Genomic DNA, 20,739 nt, shown 5'->3' with positions numbered 1-20,739 from the left:
ACTCCCAAGAAAATGTTTTCCCTTTAATATGGTACCACTGAGTAAAGCTATTAATTTGCACAATACTCTTTATAGTAAAGGCAGTTCTATGCACTCAACACAGGAGTAAACTGAAGCATGTGAATATCAGAAGCACCACCAGAAACTAGGTGTACACCCATACTGCCAGACTACTTACTGCTGGGTGTTTACTTGGGATTAGCCAGAACTGTGACATGCTTTCAGTCCATCAGCCTCTCATTTGCTTGTATTTCGTAGTCAGTTTAATTCTGCTTTTATCTCCATTGACACAATCAAACATAATCCCCTTCATATCCCTGCAATAGCCCTTCTTTTCCTTTCTAGCTTCGTTGAATTTATTTTCCACCTTTATCCAAGAAACCTTGCAAGCCTCTACCAGAGCCAGTGGAGCTATTCACACGCTTGAAGTGAACTGAAGTACTTCAGCTCTTCTGTAGACTACGGTTGAAAAGATCAATTACAATGCTGATCCCATCTGAGAATAGTAGTCAGAGAACAGAATAAGGTCACCTAACACTTTTCTTCCCATCCTCCTTACCTATCTATATTCATACTTACCTCCCAAATTTCAAAAGTCCAGGCACAGGCAATGAGTACAGTTCCTGGCAGAGCAAGGCTCAGATTTTTTGACAAATCAGCACTTTGCCCCAGTAAGTAACTGGCAAAAGTTGTGGGAAAGGCTGCAGTGTCCACAACTGCACGAGCAGCATCCAGCCCCTGGCACTAAGGAGTTGAGACTGGAAGCGGGAGGACACGAGTGGCACCCAAGCACGGCTTGCACAGCCGGGAGAAGAGAAGGTCTGGGTGACCAAGAGCAGCCTTCCAAAACCTGAGAGGACACTAATGAGAAGACAGAGCCCGGTTCTCTGGAGAGGTGCATGGTGGAAGAACAAGAAGTAGACATAAATTGAAACAGGAAGGTGCCAACTGGATACATGGGAAAAAAAATTGCTCCATGAAAACTTGTTGTGGCAGCTCTGTCCTCGGAGGTTTTTCAAGACTTGACGGGACAAATCCCTAAGTGACCTGCTCTGAGTTCAGTGTTGGCCCTGCTCTGAGCAAGGGGTTAGGGTGGAGACTTCTCAGAGTCCCTTTGGTGTCAAATAGTAAAGCCTCATTAAAAATATATTCAAAACTAGAATATTCTATTGAAGTGAATAGGATTTAGGGGAAGACAATCTAAAAGAACAATTCTTGGGCAGAAGTCTTCTCTGTGGCAGGGGAGCCTCTGCCGCAATAAGACTATTAAAAAAAAAAAAAAGAAAAAAGCAACCATCTGCTTCTCAAGCCTTCACAGAAAGAACCTCTCTTCTGTCTCTGCAGGACTTTGAAAACAGTGGTAGTTCCTGGAAATGCATTGGCAAAACAGACCATGATAACAGTATGTACAAAGGGAAGCTGGAAGAGGAAGAGAAGGATTTGGTGACATCTGGGAGCTCTCAGCCCTCTGTGCTGTGGAATGGACAGGAGGTGCCACCTCCCTCCCACACACCCCCAGGTGCGGAGCCAGCTCAGTGCCAGCGAGGACTTTCCTTCCCTCCAAACACACTCTCTCCATTTTCTGTTTGCAAGCCCTGGGCTTCTGAACCATCTCCAAGCACAACCTCTGCACTCACACATGCAGGAGCCTGACCAGACGCATGGTGACATTACAGGAGGACAGCAGCTGCCTGCCGAGCACAGGCTGGCTATGACGCCCGTGACAGCCAGGACGGTTTTGATTCGGTGACAGCATGCAGTGTGGATAGCTGCATCCTCAGCACATCTCCTGGTACAGAAATACTTTCTCCAATTCTCACATCACAGCACTGGCTGTTCTTTAGCACCATTGAAAATGTTGTGGGTTTTTGGTTGGTTTGTTTTTGTCTTTCTCCCCCCCGCCATGCCAAGAAAGAAAATTTTGTTACTCTACCATTATACACATCTACCACTAATAAGATGATGCCTTTATACATCATATCCATACAAGTAATGAGACCATGGAATAAACCCCAAGAGAACTGAGGCAAGTCTGGGAATATTCCACATTTAAATAGGGAAAACACCAGAAGATGCATTCTTTCTGGAACATGAGAGAAACTAGATGACCAAAAGGATCTATTCCCTCTCTGATTTCATCACCTCTATACCAGCAATAGCTTGGGCCACCTAATCAGACTACTGTTTTGTAACAAATTCTGTGACCAGGTCTATACCACAGACCAGGGCAGTCCCTGCTGCCAGGCACCTCTGAAGGACCTGCACATCCTCGACAGTGCTTTGCTACCCAATGGACTGGTCCCTCTGCCCAGCACACTGCTCCGCTCCCACTGCTGCCCAGTCTGTCAGCAAGCCAAGCCAGCAGAAAAATAAACTGGCAAAAAACTAGCGATAGTCTGCTGATAGAGTGAGAAGGAGAGCGAACGCCAGAGATGGTGCAGGCAAGGAGGTGGGATTGTAAGGCTGAGGGCTGGGCCATCCTTCTCAGCATGAATAAGCTGTTAGATAGCAGGAGTTTTCAAAGTGACTGTGCCAAAGAAGTCTCCATCACCTACTGCACACAGGCACCAGAAAGAATGAAGAAATGCTCTCTGAAGCTCTCTCCAGGTAGATACCCATTTGTTCTTACCCTACAGAGGGCAGTAGCACAAAATAAAGTGTAGGCTGGTGGCTGGATGTAGAATAAAGCTGCAGAAATAATGAACACCAGTGACACTTTCATACAGGGAACTGCGAACAGCTTGCTGCGTTGAGCCAGATGCATTTCACCACATCCCCAGGCTCCTGGCCACGCAGCACGGCAACCAAATCGCACAGCTCACCATCGGCGTGTGTGCTGCGGCCGGCGCAGGGACCCAGCCCGGGTCCAGCTGTGCTTGCGGGGTCAGCTGCAGCGCCACGGAACACAGCTGCAGCGAGCCGGGTCCGGACACCTGGCTCCAAATAAAAGCAGCTCAGTAGCGAGGAGTTGGCCATGCCTGCTCCACGCAACCCGAGCCAACCCTGTGGCCGAGCGGGGTCTGGCCACATCTGCCTTCGCATCCAGAGTGCTGAGAGTGGTGACAAAGGGGACACGTCGGGTCAGGGTGAAGAGGAGGCAGCATACACAGATTATGGAGCCTGACCTGGGGCCAGGAGACCCATATTTTCATCCAGGCCCCATCTCTGGCTTGAGCTGTGCTACAAGAAGTCTGTCTCCTTCCCGGTTTGTCCACGTTGCTCATTATTCCCATCTCAATTGCCGTGATCTTCCCATCCCCAGTCCTTTCTGGCTTCAGGAAAACTCTTGGCAACCAACATCAGAAGTGTGTTTTTTCTTTCAGAAAAGCCTTCACACTTTATTTCAGATGTTATGTTTTTCATTTTCACATAATATACACTATGACTGACGTGTCAAAGCCATCATAGCCTAAATCTTCAGATTTTATTTCTAAACTCACTATAAAGAATTGTTCCCTGCTACTGACTGAGTCATCTCCTCTAGATCAAAGCTTCTCTTGCTCAAATTGAAACAAAACAGTTTGGCATTTGACTCTTTCATCTAGAAGCCAGCTCTGCCTCCCTCTGCTAAACACCAGCTCCCTTTCCATATTCAAATGGAATATATTATTTCCTTCTTGCTCTACTATAGCAGAGCAAGCCTGCACGTTTGTGAATAACAGACAAAAAGTGAATGTATGAACGAGGGAAGACAATTGTATAATCAAGGGCTGAAAGAAAACTTGAAATTCCAACCCAGAATCTGGGATTAGCAAACACTCTCAGGAGCACCATTTCATCAGCAGCTGAAGAGGCTTCAGCCCAGAGCATCAGAGAAGCTGAAGATGTTATGGACAGAGGGGTCTGTGCTATAGTGCAGGCTCCTCTATCAACTCCTCAGCCCTTGCTGAGATCTCCACAGATGATTTGGCTGCATTTTCATAAAGCGTGTCTCCAGCGTGGTAGAGCCTCCTCATCTTTCACAGTCCAAATAATTATGTCTGGAGCAAGGGTCAGCTGCATCTGTGCTATTAGCGCCCAGAACCATTGGCATTTCTGTTTGGTGAAGGATTTGCCAGCTCTACATTCCTCCTCTATCAGAAGTCAGCATTTGTTACGTTAAAATTAGATTTCCTGGCATGTCAAAGGCATCTTTATCAATTGCACCAGAAATATGGTTATGTAATGTATCGATAAAAATTGGTAAAACTTGTGGTAAACATAAGTCTTAGATCCAGTCTGGTCCTTGTGGTCAGCCCATTGACTATGCTGGAGTGACACCAGGAATGAATCTGGCCCTTCCCACCTCCTCTAAATGTGGGCCAACAGACATTCATGTTTATCAGGAAAAATGAGAACATATGCTGAAAACAGAGCATTTCCAACAAAAACTTCAGTCCAGCATGGGAACAAAAGCAAACTGAAAAGATTTTGTAGCTAACCAGGAGTGTCAGTGTGTGGTTGTCTGACCAGAATTAAACACTGTAAGAATACCTTAAAGAAAGAATTGGAGTATCTTCCAGACCTACCCATTTCTTAACAGAGACACCAAGGAGCCAACTGATGTAACAACGTGTGATCTGGAAGTGGGACACGACAGTCCACAGTTCTTATCCTGGTTTTGGAGTAACACTCGTTTCAAAGAGAGAGTAAACAGCCTGTTCCATGTCCTGCTCTACATAGCTCTGAACAAGAGAAAAATCTGAGATTGATGTTCACATTCAAGCTGCAGGAAAGCTCAGTATAGGGAGAAAAAAAAAAGTGATTAACTTGCAGGTTAAACTACTTTAGGAATCAAGAAGAGCATACACAGAACTATACATTTGTGTTAGCTGCAAGGATGCTCCACTTCATTACACTTCATTACAGCACTGATAGGACACCCTACATACGATTTTCAAACCCTCTCACACAAGTATCATTCTGGCTGTGCTCCTGTTGGTCCCCGTGGCTTTGACATTCCTGTGGGATTTGCAACTGACCACCACAAGAATAAAAGACTCACCATAGCTGAAATGATAGCAGCAACAAATAAAAAAAACCAAAACAAACAAAAACCAAAAAAGCACAAAAGAAAAAAAAAACCAAACAACACAAAACAAAAAACAATAGCACATAACCTTAGGAGGATGTCATTATTTAAGCCAAAGAATTGAAGGAAGGCTGACGTAGCTGGTCCAAAGAACTGAGAAAGTTACATCCCATGCCATTTAATACAGAATGTCAGGCAGGGTGACACCTTGCCCGAGGTGCTGCCCCAGCACCCCGGCTGTGCCCAGGCTGGGGGGCTCCAGGCAGTGCGGATGCCCGGCTGCCGGGAGAACCCGCACCCCCTTCCTACAGCACCCCAGGTTCTCCGGCGGGGCATTGCCCAAAGCTCACTGCATTCCCTTCCGAGCAGTATAATAAAACTGCCATTGCTCTTTCGGTTTAAGAGCTCCAGTGAACTATCAGAATTAAAAATAAATCACTCTGGTTTGGAGAATGCTGAGCCTCCTGGGTCTAGAAAGCATTTGTTTCTCTTCTCAGCGAGACGTGGGAAATCAGCCTTTAGCATAACGTACAGGAATTCTGATTGCCGTTTCGCTTCTCCCCACCCCACCAACTCCCTCTTCAATTTCCAGAAATAGACCTCTTCTACACTCAAAAAGAGCATCTGTTTGAACAACCTGATCTGAAAACTAGGTTTGCTGCAGTTAACTAGTTCAGAGTGCTAACAGACACAGGCGTAAAGCAACTACATCCTTGCCCAGGTCTGTTCTGTTTCATACATCACCAGTTTCTGCTGGCTCAGGATAAGCCGGTGTAACACATTTACATAGACTTGATCGGTATTTTGGCAGATACAGGTGATTAAATCAAGAGCCTGCTGAACTGACAGTGTGACTAGCTACCATGATCCAAGCACTCGGATGACAGACCACATTAATAGTGTCTCTACAGCTGTGGATCTGGATCAGAGACAGAATTACAAGTCAATATTCCAGAAATCAAGATTATGGGTTAGCATAGTGAATACATTTCGAGGTTGATTTACAAAACTGAGGAATTTTCCTAGAACCAGGCCTTAAAGTTTACCCAGACTCAGATATATGCCAAGCCATGCTTGCAAGTGTTGATACGTTTCTGACATGCTTTAATCAGTTACAAGGTCTGTACAGTATTGCATTAGGACAACCAGTACCAAACAAGCCAATAATTCCTTTCAGCACCTGCAAGACAAACAAATTTCCAAGAAGTATCATCTCACCAGAGAAAAAGTTTCAAAGCTCTAGCAGCAGCAAATTAAACTGACACAGCATCTAGGCAACTAGATAATATCATCAGCTAGCATAGCTTGTTAGAGAAAGTTGAAAGACCCTGTGCATGGATACATGTGTATGTATCCTCTAATACGACTGGAAAAGAAAAGATGGGATAAAGTTGAAGCACTAATGAGAACTTGTGTTTATATAAAATAATACCATGCATAAGTCAAGAGTAAATAATTTACAAGCATTACTTTGCTAAATGGTACAGTAGTTGACTTCTATTTTCTATCAGTAAGAAGAAATGTGACCTCTTGGTTTTGTGTTAAGGTGAGCACATCTTCACTGCAAACATCAGAGAACATTTGGGTTGCTCCTTAGCCCACCCAGCCCCAGTCCTGCAGCAAGACAGATCCTTATCAGCAGAAAAGTGATGTGCGTGCTTGGTGTACAGAAATGGGATTGTACAATTAACCCTACAATGTTACGATTAGTTAAGTTATAGACAGAATCCCGTAACACTTGATTATGACCATCGTGAGAAGTTAGTCCTCACATTTTCTACAGTTTTCTCATAGACCAGCCAAAAGAGGTATTGCGAGATGAATTGGTGGGGTGAAGGAGGCAGAGCACACAAGAAGTTGCTCTGTAGAGATGACTTGTTCCAGAGGTCACTGGCTTTTAGAGATACCACAACTGCATGTAGGCTGAGCAACGCCAACCACCACATTCGTCTATGACTCCACTGCTCAGGGAAACAAGACAGAACTAAGCGTGGAGCACAAATACCGGGGTGGGAGAAAACCAAAACCACCGAAAGCAGTCACACACACAATTTGGTGACTTTGCATGGCTCTGCGGTACTTGTGACCATCTTTCAACGCGACAGGTGAGGTTGCTGAACTCCAAAAGCGTCTGCAGCCCCAGCACTGGTTCCACTTACAGCCCCAGGCAGCAGCTGCAACATGCCCCGGATGAGGCAAGCCACCCACACAGCTCACTAAGAAATCAGGAGGAAAAGCACGTAGCCACTGTGCTGCCCAGCAGACTTGAGACCCCTGCAGCAGCAGATGACCGAGAGCCACCCGGCTCAGCATGCAGCCTGCTCTTCTGTGGCCTCAGGCTTGGCGACAGGGCTCCTGGCCCACAGGCAGCAGCCAGGCTCACCTGCCTGCCTTGGCATCACATCTCCACTCCAACCTGGTTCATACGGTTTCACGCACAACTCGTCTTAGCAAAAAGAGATGCCTTCACCCACAAGCACATGCACACATCCCTAACAGGGACCAAAAACCTGGCTGTGGTGAGATGAGATGGTGCACATCCCACCCCTCAGCCCAGCTGACTACAGCAAGGTAGAAAGATCTCAGCAGCTCTGCAGATTGAGACCAATTAGTCCAAGCAGTTCCCTTGTCCAGCAAGGCTTTATTATACTTCAGCAGCTGCCAAGCTCAGGCAATCCTATAGCAGATGTGGAACTGTACATTACAATCACAGCTCTCCATCTGATTCTATATACTCTAGGGCAATGGAGAAGTCTGAAGAGTACGACAATAAAAAGAGCAGAACTTGCCACCACTCAAGATTAGAAGGCAGATTTTTAGAGGTTGCAATAAAATGCAAAATATCCTTGAAGACACCAGATTTAAATAAAGAAGACAGGACATGCTCCCAAGCCAAGCAGCAAGGATGAAGCTGTTGATGGGATGGATGGGCCAGATGGCCTCCAACTGTCACAAGCCGCTTCAGAAATCTCAGCTTGCCACATCTCTGCTTTTAAAAGCAGCCTAAATTTCACTACCACAAGTGGTGGCCACCTAACTGCTACAACTGCATCCCTGTAACCAGTAGACACCAAAGAGCATCTTTGTGTTAGTACTGATTTCACCTCATTCACAGTGGGACCACCAGAAATCCGAGCTGTTTTGCACTGGGACTGGCCAGACACATGCACTGGCTTATTCCACAGAAATGACAAATCAATGGTGCTACTGGAAGGCTGTGGGGCTGCGGCTGGCTCGGTTGCATTCCTCGGCAGAAGAAATCTCCACATTTCACACACACTTGTGGAGGGACTTTCAGCTAAAGCCACTAGTGACATCGCAAAACCTTGTGCAACCCACATTCTCTGAGAGCCAGCTCTTTCTTCCCAAGCCTTAATAATTGTCATACTTTGCAGTGATGAGATCTGCAGAGTGACTTGGGATCAGAGATTTCTTTGGAGATACCTTATCTCAGCCCACAGACGCCTGCACACACGCTTCCCCTCGCCACCTGCCTCGGAGCACACGCAGGCTCCAGGAAGGAGATTCCCCTCCTCGCAGCAGCCCAAGACTTGCTCCCCATCTAACTCGGTCCAAGAGGGAAGGGCTCAAGCCACAACTTGAGCACGAACTGCAAGAACCTCCTGGCTCAGACTCCCCAGTTTCAAAGCACTGCTGCCAAAGCATTATGCAAACTTCCTCAAAAAGCATCCCAAGTGCTTAGCTGCCCAACTCTACACCCCAAACTTGGTGCCAACTCTGGAAAGCCTCGATGCATTAAGTATTAGAGAGACTGGGAGTCTAAAGATATATTTTTTAAAAGATTCAGTCTCCCAAGTTATAAAACCAAGTGAAAAAAACACATGCACACCCCCATGCTGGGGGCAGTTACTGCTCCGGATTATCTCAAGAGGAGATTCCTACACTCAGAAATAAGAAGCCCACAGGCTGAACTGCCAGCTAAAGCTTGTGGATCCTTATTTCCCAGGCTTTTTCTAAGCCTTGCACTACACTTTTATCCTAAGCAGATCCAAAAGAAAAAAAAAAAAGACATCAGAAAAATCTTTATGCAAGACAGAGCACAGTCCACCCAAGGGGGGAAAATACTGGCTTTTATTAAATTGCAAGTGGCCAAGTCCATATGTTATGTGGGAGGTTCAGTCTGATCCCATAATTCTGAGATATTTACTTCCAGACAGAGCTGTTTATAACCAAAGACAATGTTGCCATACACCAAACCATCCTCAGATGTGCTTTCTATGGAATTTTGCCCACGAAGAAGGCAATAGGTCAGTGGGGGAGGGGAAAAAAAAAAAAAAAGTATTTTAGCAAGTCCTGACCCTCTTCTTTTGAACTTTAGACCAAACCAATGCAGTTCCCAGGCCTCCCCCTGCAGCACCCTGTCACACTGCAGATCCCGTACTGCCACAGCTGGTCCCCACCGCTGCGCTGGCGATGGAAAACCAAACCCTCCCTGGCCACAGGAATTACCACGCTCCCGCCTCCTTCAGCAACAGCTGCTCTTGTGCCCATCCTGGCCCACCAGCTGGAAGTTGAACCACTCTCGAGGGTTTTGGCCCCGGTTGCTCTCTCCTTCAGCTGTGGCTGGAGTGGGAAGCCGGATTCGGAGAGAACGCTCAGCCCCACAGAAGAGGCGCAAACGGGCACAGCCCCAGCCCTGCTTCACTGCAGCTTCTCAAAGGGCTCAGCTCTTCTGGCCACCCTTAGCAACTTGTGTTTGTTTTGGAGGCATTTTTCCTCCTAAAGCTCTGTACCCTGGATTCAAGTAATTTTTAGTTTTTCTTTTTTTAAAAAAAATCAGAACTTTAGGTGCTGGGAGATCAGTCTTCCTATTGAATACTTCTAAACAGATTTTTCTTTTGTGAACTTTTACAGTAATTCATCCAGTTCACACAAGGTTTTACCATGCAGTGTAGCACACAGCAAGAAACTCCCAAATTTAACCCCTTTTCTCCAAATTGCAGCATAGCTCTTACCATGGAAACAACTTCTCCCAGGTACTGCCAGGGAACTTGCCGGTTCACTGACACTTCCCTACCCGCCCTAAAACCAGAGCCAAATAAGCGGTTCCAGCCCAGAAACTGGCTGTGCCGGCACCTGCACCAGCAGCTCCTCGGGGCAAGGCCATGTCAGACCCACCTCTGCCCCACAGAGCTGTGCTGACAGTCTGCAGCACAGACTGGACCAGTCCATCTTGTCTGTTGATCCGAGAGAAATGCGCAAATGACTCAACTTCCAAGATGAAGTAAACAACACACAGGCCATCAAACTGGCTGTGTGACTGCAGGATCCCAACCTACCTGCTGGGTCTGGATCTGAGCTTCAGCCAGGCAGTTTCAGAGAGGAACACCTGTATCCTAGGTGCACGTCCTCTGCATCGTCTTTAATCATAGGTGCACCCCTGCTTTTTGGTTTCCCAAGATGTCCCCCCACAGCTCTGGACTCTCCAGTTGCTATTGCCTGAAGAGGCACTTCCCTGCCTTAGATGACCGCTACCTTCCCAGAGGGTACAGCAAATTAGAGTTTACAGGGACTTCAAGAGAACAGCATCCCTAGTTTCCCTGATCCAGGCAGGATGGTTTTGAGAGAAAGGCATTGGCCACTGGTTAGGGAGCTTGGGGTTCAGGCCCCAGATTTGCCATAAAATTTTAAGGGATATGGTCAAGTCATTAAATCCTTCACATGTGCTGTATGTTGAGATGGAAACACTGTGGAGTAAGTATGCAGTTGAACGGGTGTCCAGAATTCAGATTTAAAAGCCTGTGGTGCTTTGGGGCGCAGCCCCGCAGAGCCTGGGTGACGTGGGCTGCCCAGTTGCCTGCTTGCCCCCAGTCCATCACCGCTGCTGGGAGCTGAAAGAACCAGCCATGCTCCAAAATAAAGCAGCATTTTTGCATAGACACTCCCTGTGTTCCTGGACTGTGGGTGTTCAATGAAAGCGATCAGTGAAAATCCTTGAACAATAAACTCATTCACATGGTATCTCCAGTCCCCAGCCGTGCACAGAGCCTGCTGTGGGGAGAAGTGAAGGCGTGTGGAGGAACGGGAGCAGGACTTGCCTGACCTAAGTCAACACCACAAGAGAAAAGTGAGGGCTTGAGCCTTGCCAGGACCAGTCCAAAGGCAGATGCTCAAAGGCTCAGAGCTTTTGAGCTCTGCTACCTCTAGGAGCTGGCTCCTGGCAATTTTGGTAGTGACACAGGTGGGGCACAGACCCCGGAGTGGCAGAGCTACAGGGGTACTGCCCCCACCACCCTTCACTACATGGATCCCTGGCCCTTACCCTCAGGAGACAGAGCAAGCCCCAGTGACCATTTGAGAGGTAGCAAAAGGAGCAACCCCAGGCCTGGCAAATACACACACACCTCAAGCCCCATCACATGGGGCTGAAATCAGCATCCCTACAGCCTCACGCCCATCTGCAATGAGCCTGCCCTGGTCTGGGGAGCACCGGAGACACTCATGTGCATCCAATACAGCTCAGAGCGTCCTCCGGTGCCCTGTTTATGCAAGAAATGCAGCTGTGCTAGGACAGACAGAAATATTATACTAGCACAGGTGACAGTGTGTAGGATGGCTTGGCAGGATGTACATGGTAGATATATAATTGAGACAGGCTGTGGTTTCAGTCACAGAAAAAAGTTTCATCTCCTAAACCCCCGCTGAGTAAATGAGACTGCACTCCTGCTGCCTATTCCTCATAATCTGTTCCATTCTCCAAAACCAAGCAAGGTCACTCTCACATATGTGAGAGTTACTGTATATGTTATGAGGTCACGCAGGACATTAGTTCTCATCTGCATTTAAAAGATGGCTCAGCCCAGCAGACGAAAACTGTGTTGGATTTGGTACAGGGCAGCACATTACCCTGTTTTCTCCAGTTGCAAATCACACCAAGGCAATTAGTTAAACACAACAGCTGTGCTGATGATCAGCTGAGGAGAAACCACATATCTTTGTATAAAGCCTAGATCATGTTAATATGAACCAATCAATTTCTGACACTGATTAACAGGAGTTTATGAAGGGCCTCAGATTCTTACCAGGGCTCACATCTTTCATTCCTGTCTCCACTTTGTGGTTTAATCCCAAGCATATCTCCTTGTATTTGCAAGACCTTGTTAAGAAGAACACGTGCCAAAGTCCCAAACAGTCCCACACCCCTATCCCCTCCCAGTTAAAACATGTTAACTAGCAAGGAAACACCTTGTCTTTCTACCAAGTCATCATTTTAATCCTTATCAAGGCAAAACTGTTGGCTTCTGTTAAGAAGACAACCTCTCCTCCATAGTCAAACAATGCTCGTCTCCTTAGGGGAGCACGGCAAACACCACCAATGCCCTGCAGAGCCCTGGGAGACCCTCAGATAAGAAATGCAAAGCTTGTGTCTTTGCTCAACGGAGACAGTGAAACGAGAATGCCAAACACCTTTCTTTGAAGAACTGGGCTGCAAGTCACTCTGATTTCCATTATAGAGCTCTAACACATTAAAAATAGAATAATCTTAGAAACCTCTCAAGGCTCACATCACTTGATATTTAAGACTCCATGCATGGGGCTGCATCACAGGGGAATCACCCGTGACTGCTGTGACAAAAGGCTGGTCTGGGAGGACTTCATGGGGATGACAGACAAGTCAGGGTGCCAACAACACACCCCTCATCAGTAACATCGCACTGAGCACCTCATCCCCCCCAGAGTTTGGAGATGGCTGGTCACAGACCAGCCAGCCACGTCTGACAAGCAGGGGAAGCAGTAGACAAGGAGCCATAGCGCCACTGTAACAGGAATCACAAGATGGGACAGTTGTACATATCTCATTTTCAAAGGCAAAAAACATGGAAAGGAGGGGAGAGAGCAGGGAACAGAGGAAGAGCAAGACATGAGCAGCTCTGTCCTTGTCACTACATAGCTGTGGGTACAGTGACCACCCTCACTCACACCTGCCCTCTGCCAGTCTCCCTCTTGTCCTCTTGGGTCCATTGCCCTTTATACCTCACATATACTTCCTAAATCACAAGGAGAAGGTGGATTTTCAAACAGCATCTTCACCAATGGTAGACACTCTTTACTGCAGCCTGGCAGAAGAAAACTCCTGCCACATATCGAGATCATCCTTCAGAGCTTTAACAGCCTAACAAGAGTCAAGAGACAATGTCTCCCTATGCAGCCGGCCTTGCAACCCCATTTGCAGAGGCTGGGAAAGGAAACCCAATCCCAGGAGAGTTTCACAATCCCTCCTTCACTTCCCACCATGCGAGTCCAACAGCCTGAGCTCTTCCCGCTCCGTGGGTGCCACCCTGCCAGCCACCAGCCCCAGGCTCACACCCCACCTGATGAGATTCCTGTGGATTCCAGGAGGGACACCGCTTGTGTGTGGCAGGTTAGAGTTCAGATTAAAGCACATCCCTGCCTGTGTTTGAAAGGAAAGAAGTGCTCTTGTTTGCTGATGATTGCAACCTTCATTTCTCAAGCAACAGGAAAGATCTTGTAGTCAAATTCTTCTCCCCAGAACACCAGTTCATCACTCAGAGCTCTTTGAGCCCATCCATCTCCATCATTACAGGATTTCCCTGCACAAGCACTCTACCTGGCTAGCGTCAAGGATGAAGATTCCCCATACCAGCAACAAGATATCCCCACCAGAACAGGCACATGTCCCCTGTGCTTATTAGTAACAACTTGCCTGCTTTCTCCACCTGCTCCTCAGGGCTCCCAACTCCCACACATTCTCCCCCAGCCCTTCCCTCCCCACCACCTGCCTCACCAGCCCCAGGTGACTCCAGCCGCCCCATCATGATGGTGACACCTCCCACCCACTAAACGAGCTATTGCCATCACCTGCAGCTGCCCTGCGGAGCTGGAGATGCCTCCTACCCTCATTAACGCACAACTGCTCCCACGCGTGCACATTCATTCCCAGCAACACAAAAAGGACTGGCAAGGCTCCGCAATCAGTTGCACTTGCTATTCATTACACATGTGCAGAACACATCCCTGCTGCTCTGAGGGAGCAGTGTGCATATTTAAAAAGACAATATACAAAACATAGCTGAATCTTAATGAATCTACCACTTTGCTACTGGAACTGAATGGAATTGTACAGACCCTGCCAGGAAAAAAAGGAAAGGAAAAAAAAAAAAGACCACACAATATTTGACTTGTAATATAATCTTTAACATCACTTTTACATTATGCTACTATTGTGCTTATCGGGCCTGCAAAGTATCGATTGTAAGGAAGAAACGGATCAAAACGCAACAGGCAGCACAGTGCCAGCCATGTCAGAATACTAAAGTACTTGCATAGTCAAAAAAATACACAGTCCTGGCAAAAATTAACTTCACACAGTACAATACCTTGACATATAAAGTCCCCATGAAAGAAGGATTAGGGAAGAAGGGCTATTAGCTTGAAGGCATCTCCTGAGTCCTAACCAAACCTTGCCAGTTTGAAGGTAACAAGTCCAAATGTAGTCAGGCAGAAACACAGGTCAAGTACCGAGCTCTGTGCCTAAATGTTCAAGCTCCATAAGAAGGACAGAGTCACAAGGAGAGCCACATTTCCTCTCCACAGGTAAAATTCACTGCAGACTTATTCTGTGCTATGTAAGTTCTAGATCTACCTCCTCCAGAGGGAACTTTCACATGCTAGCAGGAGCAGAAATCGCAGAGTATCAACACGTCTGAGTGTCCCATGCCAAGGCACCTCGCCCTTTCTCCTCCCTCCTCAGCTGGCACGGAGCACTGAAGTCTGAGAAGTTTCCAAGAGCTGCCCACAGCACTACAGATCTGAGACGAGCCGTTCTCAGTGATAATGACCAAATAGCATCACACAGGAAGCGCCAGAGCCATTGATTGCAGGGAAATAAATGGGCCGTGGGTGACCATCAGCCGGAGGAGATCTGCCAGAGAGAAAGCAAGGAGGCTGCTCACCTGCCCTCTCCCTAACCACCAAACCTATTTGCAGTCAGAAAACAGAACACTCAATGTCGTGTCTGTTAAGTTGGCGAGGGTGGGAAGTCCATGCAGATGGTCAATTTAGGAAAAAAGAACAGGCAACATGAGCCAAATTCAGTGGCGACAGAAAACGAAACAAGAGGCTGCTTTTAGGTGGCAAAAAAGGTCCCGATCCGCAGATGGTATAATATAAAACGAGAGGGCTCCCCTGCTCCTCCTTCTCTTGCTACCCAGTGCCCGGGGCAGATACAAGGGGACCTCACATCCCCGATCGGGGCTGCTGTGCTGCGAGCCGGCCGCGCCGCCCGCTCTTTCCCTGGCGCCGCCCGCCGGCAGCCGCGCTCCCGCCGCCCGGCCCCACTCGCGGGGACCACAGCCCCACTCGCGGGGACTGCGATCCCTGGCCCCACTGCCGGAGGTCGCCTCTCCCGGGAGCTGGATCCCGTCCCCACTTGCTGGTCTCCTCCTCTCCGCAGCTGGACCCCGACCCTCGCGGGACAACTCCCCCACCCCTCGGAACTGAGCTCGGCCCCACTCGCGGGGACCCCCTTCTCCGGGAGCTGACCCCGGCCCCACTGTCGGGAAACACCATCGCCTTTGAAGCTCGCCCCAAGCCCGCCGCAACCCATCGCCGCCGCGCTTTCCCACGCGTGGGGACAGCAAGCCGCGGCGGCCCCGTGCCAGCGGGTCTGTCACCCCCAAAGATCCTTCCCCACCAACACCACCCCCGCAGGTCCCCGACGTCCCCCCGGCGGGCAGGGCAGGACGGCGGTCCCCGTGCGGGGCTGCCGCGGGGCACAGGCACGCGTGGGGCCCTAACCCACCTTTGTATTTATCCATGGGGGGGTCCAGCGAGGGGCCGCAGCCCGCCAGCTCCCCAAGCGCTCTGGGACACTGCACCGCCTCCGCTCCGCCACCGCGCTCCGATAGCCTCTTATTCCGGCGGCGCCGGATCCCCCGGCCGGCCCGGGCCGCCCCGCCCCGCCCGCCCCGCCCCGGAGCCGCGGAGCTGGCCGGGATCGGGGCTCCGGGATCGGGGCTCCGGGATGGGGAAGGGGGACCTGGCTCTGGGATGGACATCTGGGATCTGGGGACGGGGATCGGCCCCGCGCCTTGTCCCGCACAGCACGAACCCTCCCCATCGGCGTGGAGCCCCTCCGGCTGCCGATCCCCTGGGAAAAGAGCAGGGTTGGGGTCGGTGACAGGAGGAGGGTGCCTGGCGGTGGCTGCTGGGGCCCCTTGCTGCTCCCCGGCGCTCTGCCCGGGGCGGGGGTGCCCTGGCTGCTCCCTGTGTTTAGGACGGTGTCCGCTCTGGCTGCAGTGGGGCTCTGGGCACATTCAGAGAAAGGCCTTGGCCATCCTGGGAGAGCTGCATGTGTCCCCGGGGGCTCCCAGATCTAAGACCCCAGGCAAGAGGCAGCCTGTGACCCACCTCCTGTCCTGCTCTGGGCTGGTGGGCTGGAAAGTTGGGTTCTCCGTCCACCTTTCTGCAGCAGCTGTTGTCTGTAACCTTGAGCTAGTGTGTTTGCACTCTCCAGTGGCTTCAGTAAGGCTTCCTGGTGGGAGCTGCCTCCTGGATAGAGCAGGTAGCACAGGAAGATGTCCCTGTCCTTGAGTTCCCATAATATTTTTCATACCCGACTTCCAACACCACAGACAGAGCCACCGTACCCAAAATGCACAAATAATAACAAACAGAGAAGTGGACATCCAGTCTGTTCTCAATATAAGACACGGGTGACAGCCTGTTCCCAAGGCCAATATTTTTGAGACGCTGCAGGAACTCAATGTGCATATCAACACTGAGAACATCCAAAGTCACAATAGACAAGGTATACAGAGGAAGTTTTGTCTTGAGAATTAAAGTTAAGCCATCAGCGTGAGGACAATAAAGCCATACCTCCCTGTTACACAGCCTGTCTGGCAAGAGGAGAGGCGAGATCTGACCTGGATGGGCAGCTCTGCTGTTCCTGTGGAAAGAGATACAACCATTAACTAGAAAATCAACTGTGACCTGAAAAATAAGAAACCAGAAATCAGCTCTGCATCCTACACCAGAGCCATATGGACTGGCTGGCTGTGTGCAGACCTGGTCCTCCTTCCACTGAAGAATGAGGGTCACACCAGGGGCACATTAAAGTCACTTTTTTGTGAGGTTAATCCTCGTCTCACTGCCTTGACCCTCATAGAACTCACAGGCTTTGGGGTCTGGGCAAAAGTTTTGAAGTGTGGACAAGAAGACAGTGGTGTGGCCTGCAAGGGAAGTGAACCTTTTCTTGCAGAGAGCTGCAGGGAAGACAGGTGGATTCCCCAAACTGTGCAGCCCCTTGCACATTGACTCTGCTCTGCAAGCTGAGCTCTTGGCCACCAACCCACATTTAAAAATTCTGCAGTACTCACAAATGGTAATTTCCACGTGTCTGTCTAATGGTAGGGAGAGCGTCATTGTTTCTGTGAGACAGCAGGGTCATGGTGTCAGCAAGAAGAGGGCAGTTGGACAAAAACAACAAGAGGCTCACAGAATCCGTATTTCCCAATTTTCAGACCTGTCACAGACCATTGACATCTATGGTCCAAGGCAGCCTTGGGAAATGGCAGTGCTGTGCGTGTAGAAAAAACCTCCAAACCTCAATCATATGGTCCTCCCTAAATTTTCTGAAAATAGCCATAAGCAGGTTCTTTTGGCTCACAAGAGAAGTAAGCAGCCAGGCTGGAAGGGCACTGTCCTGCCACTTATCAGGTCCCCGCATGTCCCTGCTGTCCCCCACCCTCCCAGGCTGTGCCTGTCAGGGGTGACACCTCACAGAGGGTCTGTGCGTCTGGTGGAACTGGAAAGTGACTTCTGCCGCATGGAAACTTTCCATATGAGAGCAAGTTTAGATAAAGGGCTATGCCGCTCAAGGAAGCTGAAGCTGGAGCACTTCTTGTCTCTTGTTAGTACACAACTACCTCACAAAAAGACAGCCAAGCCAAACGCTTGAACCATCAGATCCAGCAAGCAGATAGCAGTCTTCAATGACTAGAGAAAAAACAGGTTAGATAAATATATTTAGGAATGTCGGAATACTTTTCTTAGAGCTCTTTCCAGCTACTTCTTGGCTCTAGCTTTCAGAATCTAGCAGGCTAGGCCCCGATCTTGGAAACTTTTGAAGTGTGCCTGTATCTTGAAGCTGGTGGGTAGTCATTCTGAACTCAGCAAGACTAAGGATAATACCAGTTAAAGAAACTAATTAAAGATGATTTGAAAGATCAAGGCATCAGATACCTGTGATTCCTGTCTTCAGGCCCCAGAGCCTTTACATGCCCTGCTTGTCCCTTCTTTCCCCTACCCAGCCATGATAAGGATGCTCTGGAATCCCAGGGCTGCTGGTTAGGCCTGTGGCAATTGCTGGGCAGGTGACAATGGGATGAATACTAACACCAGAGGAATACAAGTTCTTCCTGTTTGTCCCCTTCCTCTTGCATTAGGAAGTACCTAAAATACTTTGGGATATTCTTTTTCAAACAGGCTGTTGTGTTCTGGAGTTTGGGGAAATTATTCCTGAAATACTCAGAGCCTGCTTAGTGCAAAGAATTAATAACCCCACTGTTGATGCTGAAGTCTAAATGTTTGCCATTATGCTCAACTGGAACAAATACTTGAGTACTGGTTTTTCTGGTGGAGCTTCTTGAAGCCAATAAAATAACAGCCATCTACCTGTGTACCCATGTATTCCCTGCTTTTTTCCTGCACATTACTAGTGATGACTCAGGTGTGTCAAGCCTTGAGGGCCGAGCTCATCCTGTTCAAGACTTTCTTTATGTGGCTGACATCCTTCAGTGCAGAGTATCATATTATAGATTACATGTTTTCACATTGTTTTCCCCGCATACTCATGCTGTATTAATAGACCGTCAGACCGCTAGTGAGATTATCACCTTTGGCTTTCAACTGACACGATTCTACTTCCCTGGCCTTAATCCTGTAATTTTAGCTCTTTTGCTTCCTGTGAAGCAAAGAGGGAATCAAGTATAAATTTAGAAGCCTAAACAAACTCTATATATAAACGATTATAATGATTGGCTAAATACCTTGTGCAGAAGCATGGTCCTGATCCTTTTATCCACTGGTGACACTAAATTATTTTCTTTTTTTCCCCAAATATTGGCACTGAGCAGGTGTACATTGCTTCATTAATATTATTGCTGTTACACTTAACGTTTTGCATCAGCAAAGTCTTTAATGTTTTAATATTTGTCTAAATCTTTGCTATGACTTTCTTCTCTTTGGCTGCATTTGAGTTGCTCTTTTATTGATTTATGCATGAATCAAAGTCTGTGAAAGTTATTGACTCCTCCGTTGTGAAAGGTGGAGGGGATCCCACCATGAGAGTTTGTGTGCAGGTGCCCTCCAGTGATTTCGGAGAAGTTATGCTTGATGGAGACTGCCAGGAGGAATCACACCTGACTTGGACTGTGTGGAGCTGCTCCCTGGGGTATTTTCTCTCAGATGTTGTTCATCCCAGTTGCAGCAGTCCATAGTGGTCAGACTTCTGCCTTTCTTCAGGGAAAATATTCCAGCTGGCAGAACAAAAGGTAGAAATTTCCTCCACACATGAAGGGTATCTCTCATTTCACAGGGTTTTTCTTTCTCTCTTCCTCATCCACTTATCAAGGCTGTGAAAACCTGGTTCAGGAATCTACTCAGTAAGACCAAGCTCAGTCAGAAGTAAAAAGAACTTGCTCTTGTCAAGCTCCTGAAAGATGGGGAGCCATGTCAAATACTCCAAGTGTGCAGGCACCTGGAGGACAGATGGAGAAAGAAGATGCTTGGCAGAGTAGGGTTAGCAGTGAGATATGCTCAGATGAACGGTGGCACAGCAGTCTCCTGTTTTCTTCCAAATATCAGCTCAAGTACCTATTTAGATAAGGGTGTAACATCTCTGTGGACAGCTGTGGTCAAGCAGGCATAAAACTCTTTCAGGGCAGTTGACATGAGAGATCTGAGCAGAGGTGGGTTTTGTGACAGATCTGTGCTGAGATCAAAGCTGAGGTGTGTCCTGTAAAATGCCAAGAAATGAGGAAGCCAAAAGCTTCTTTGCTTCGGCATCCCTGGCTACGCTGCTGGGCTGTAATGCTCCCATAATCCGAGGGGGGAAAAATTACTTTTGTCCATATGTGGATCCATCTGAATAGCAAGGAAGCCTGTGGAGCTAGGGGCAGTTGAGCCAGCAAAACAATATTGGTGTCTCTGAAAGGGAGAAGTCTCTTGTGCTCTCCTCTCCTTGCTTCTGGCCACATGATCTCTCTTCCTATCATCATTTTCACAGTTATTCACCCAACTTCCATGCTGAAATGGTGGAAAACTAAAATGGCAGATTCTTCTCCCAGATGAGGAGGCCCAGTTGGGTCACAGAAGAGTGAGGCAAGACTGGAGCAGTACTGGGTAAATGGTGAGAACCTGCAGCTGGAAGGAAGGAAGGAGGAAACCTCATGAACATGTTCGCACAAGCAGGTGGTACCACACAGCTGAGACTAGACAAGAGGGATCATCGGTCATAAGCCCATCTTGAAAGTCTTCCCTGATCTTCCCTCTAACCAGGAGCACAGAACAGACACTGACAGTTCAGTATGTTTATGGAGCTCCCACCAATGTCTTTCTCCCCTCATCTGCTGAATCCTGTCTGTCTGCCAGATTTTCTGATTTGGGAGGTGAAGGGAACAGCTGGTGCTGGGAAATTGAACTGATCCCAGGCTACCAAGTCAGGAGCATGGCCAGCAATGAAGCAT

At 48.4% G+C, this 20,739-nt stretch overlaps 1 protein-coding gene across 4 annotated transcripts in view; it reads right to left on the bottom strand.

Annotated features, from left to right (window-relative positions):
• The window catches only part of AFAP1L2 (actin filament associated protein 1 like 2), a 71,957-nt gene extending 55,021 nt beyond the window's left edge, over nt 1–16,936 (bottom strand). For 3 of the 4 annotated variants that reach the window (XM_065638835.1, XM_065638831.1, XM_065638832.1), the window contains exon 1: nt 15,795–15,904. In XM_065638835.1, the coding sequence (XP_065494907.1) occupies nt 15,795–15,810 (16 nt within the window). In that variant the 5' untranslated portion in view covers nt 15,811–15,904. Of the gene's footprint in view, nt 1–15,794; nt 15,905–16,870 lie in introns of those variants that run through there. The other variant, XM_065638834.1, reaches the window with a different exon arrangement.
• Between the last annotated feature and the right edge of the window lie 3,803 nt (nt 16,937–20,739).

The sequence above is a fragment of the Caloenas nicobarica genome, chromosome 7 (assembly GCF_036013445.1).
Source record: "Caloenas nicobarica isolate bCalNic1 chromosome 7, bCalNic1.hap1, whole genome shotgun sequence".
Classification (NCBI taxonomy): Eukaryota; Metazoa; Chordata; class Aves; order Columbiformes; family Columbidae; genus Caloenas; species Caloenas nicobarica.
This window is presented reverse-complemented; position numbering and strand designations above follow the sequence as displayed.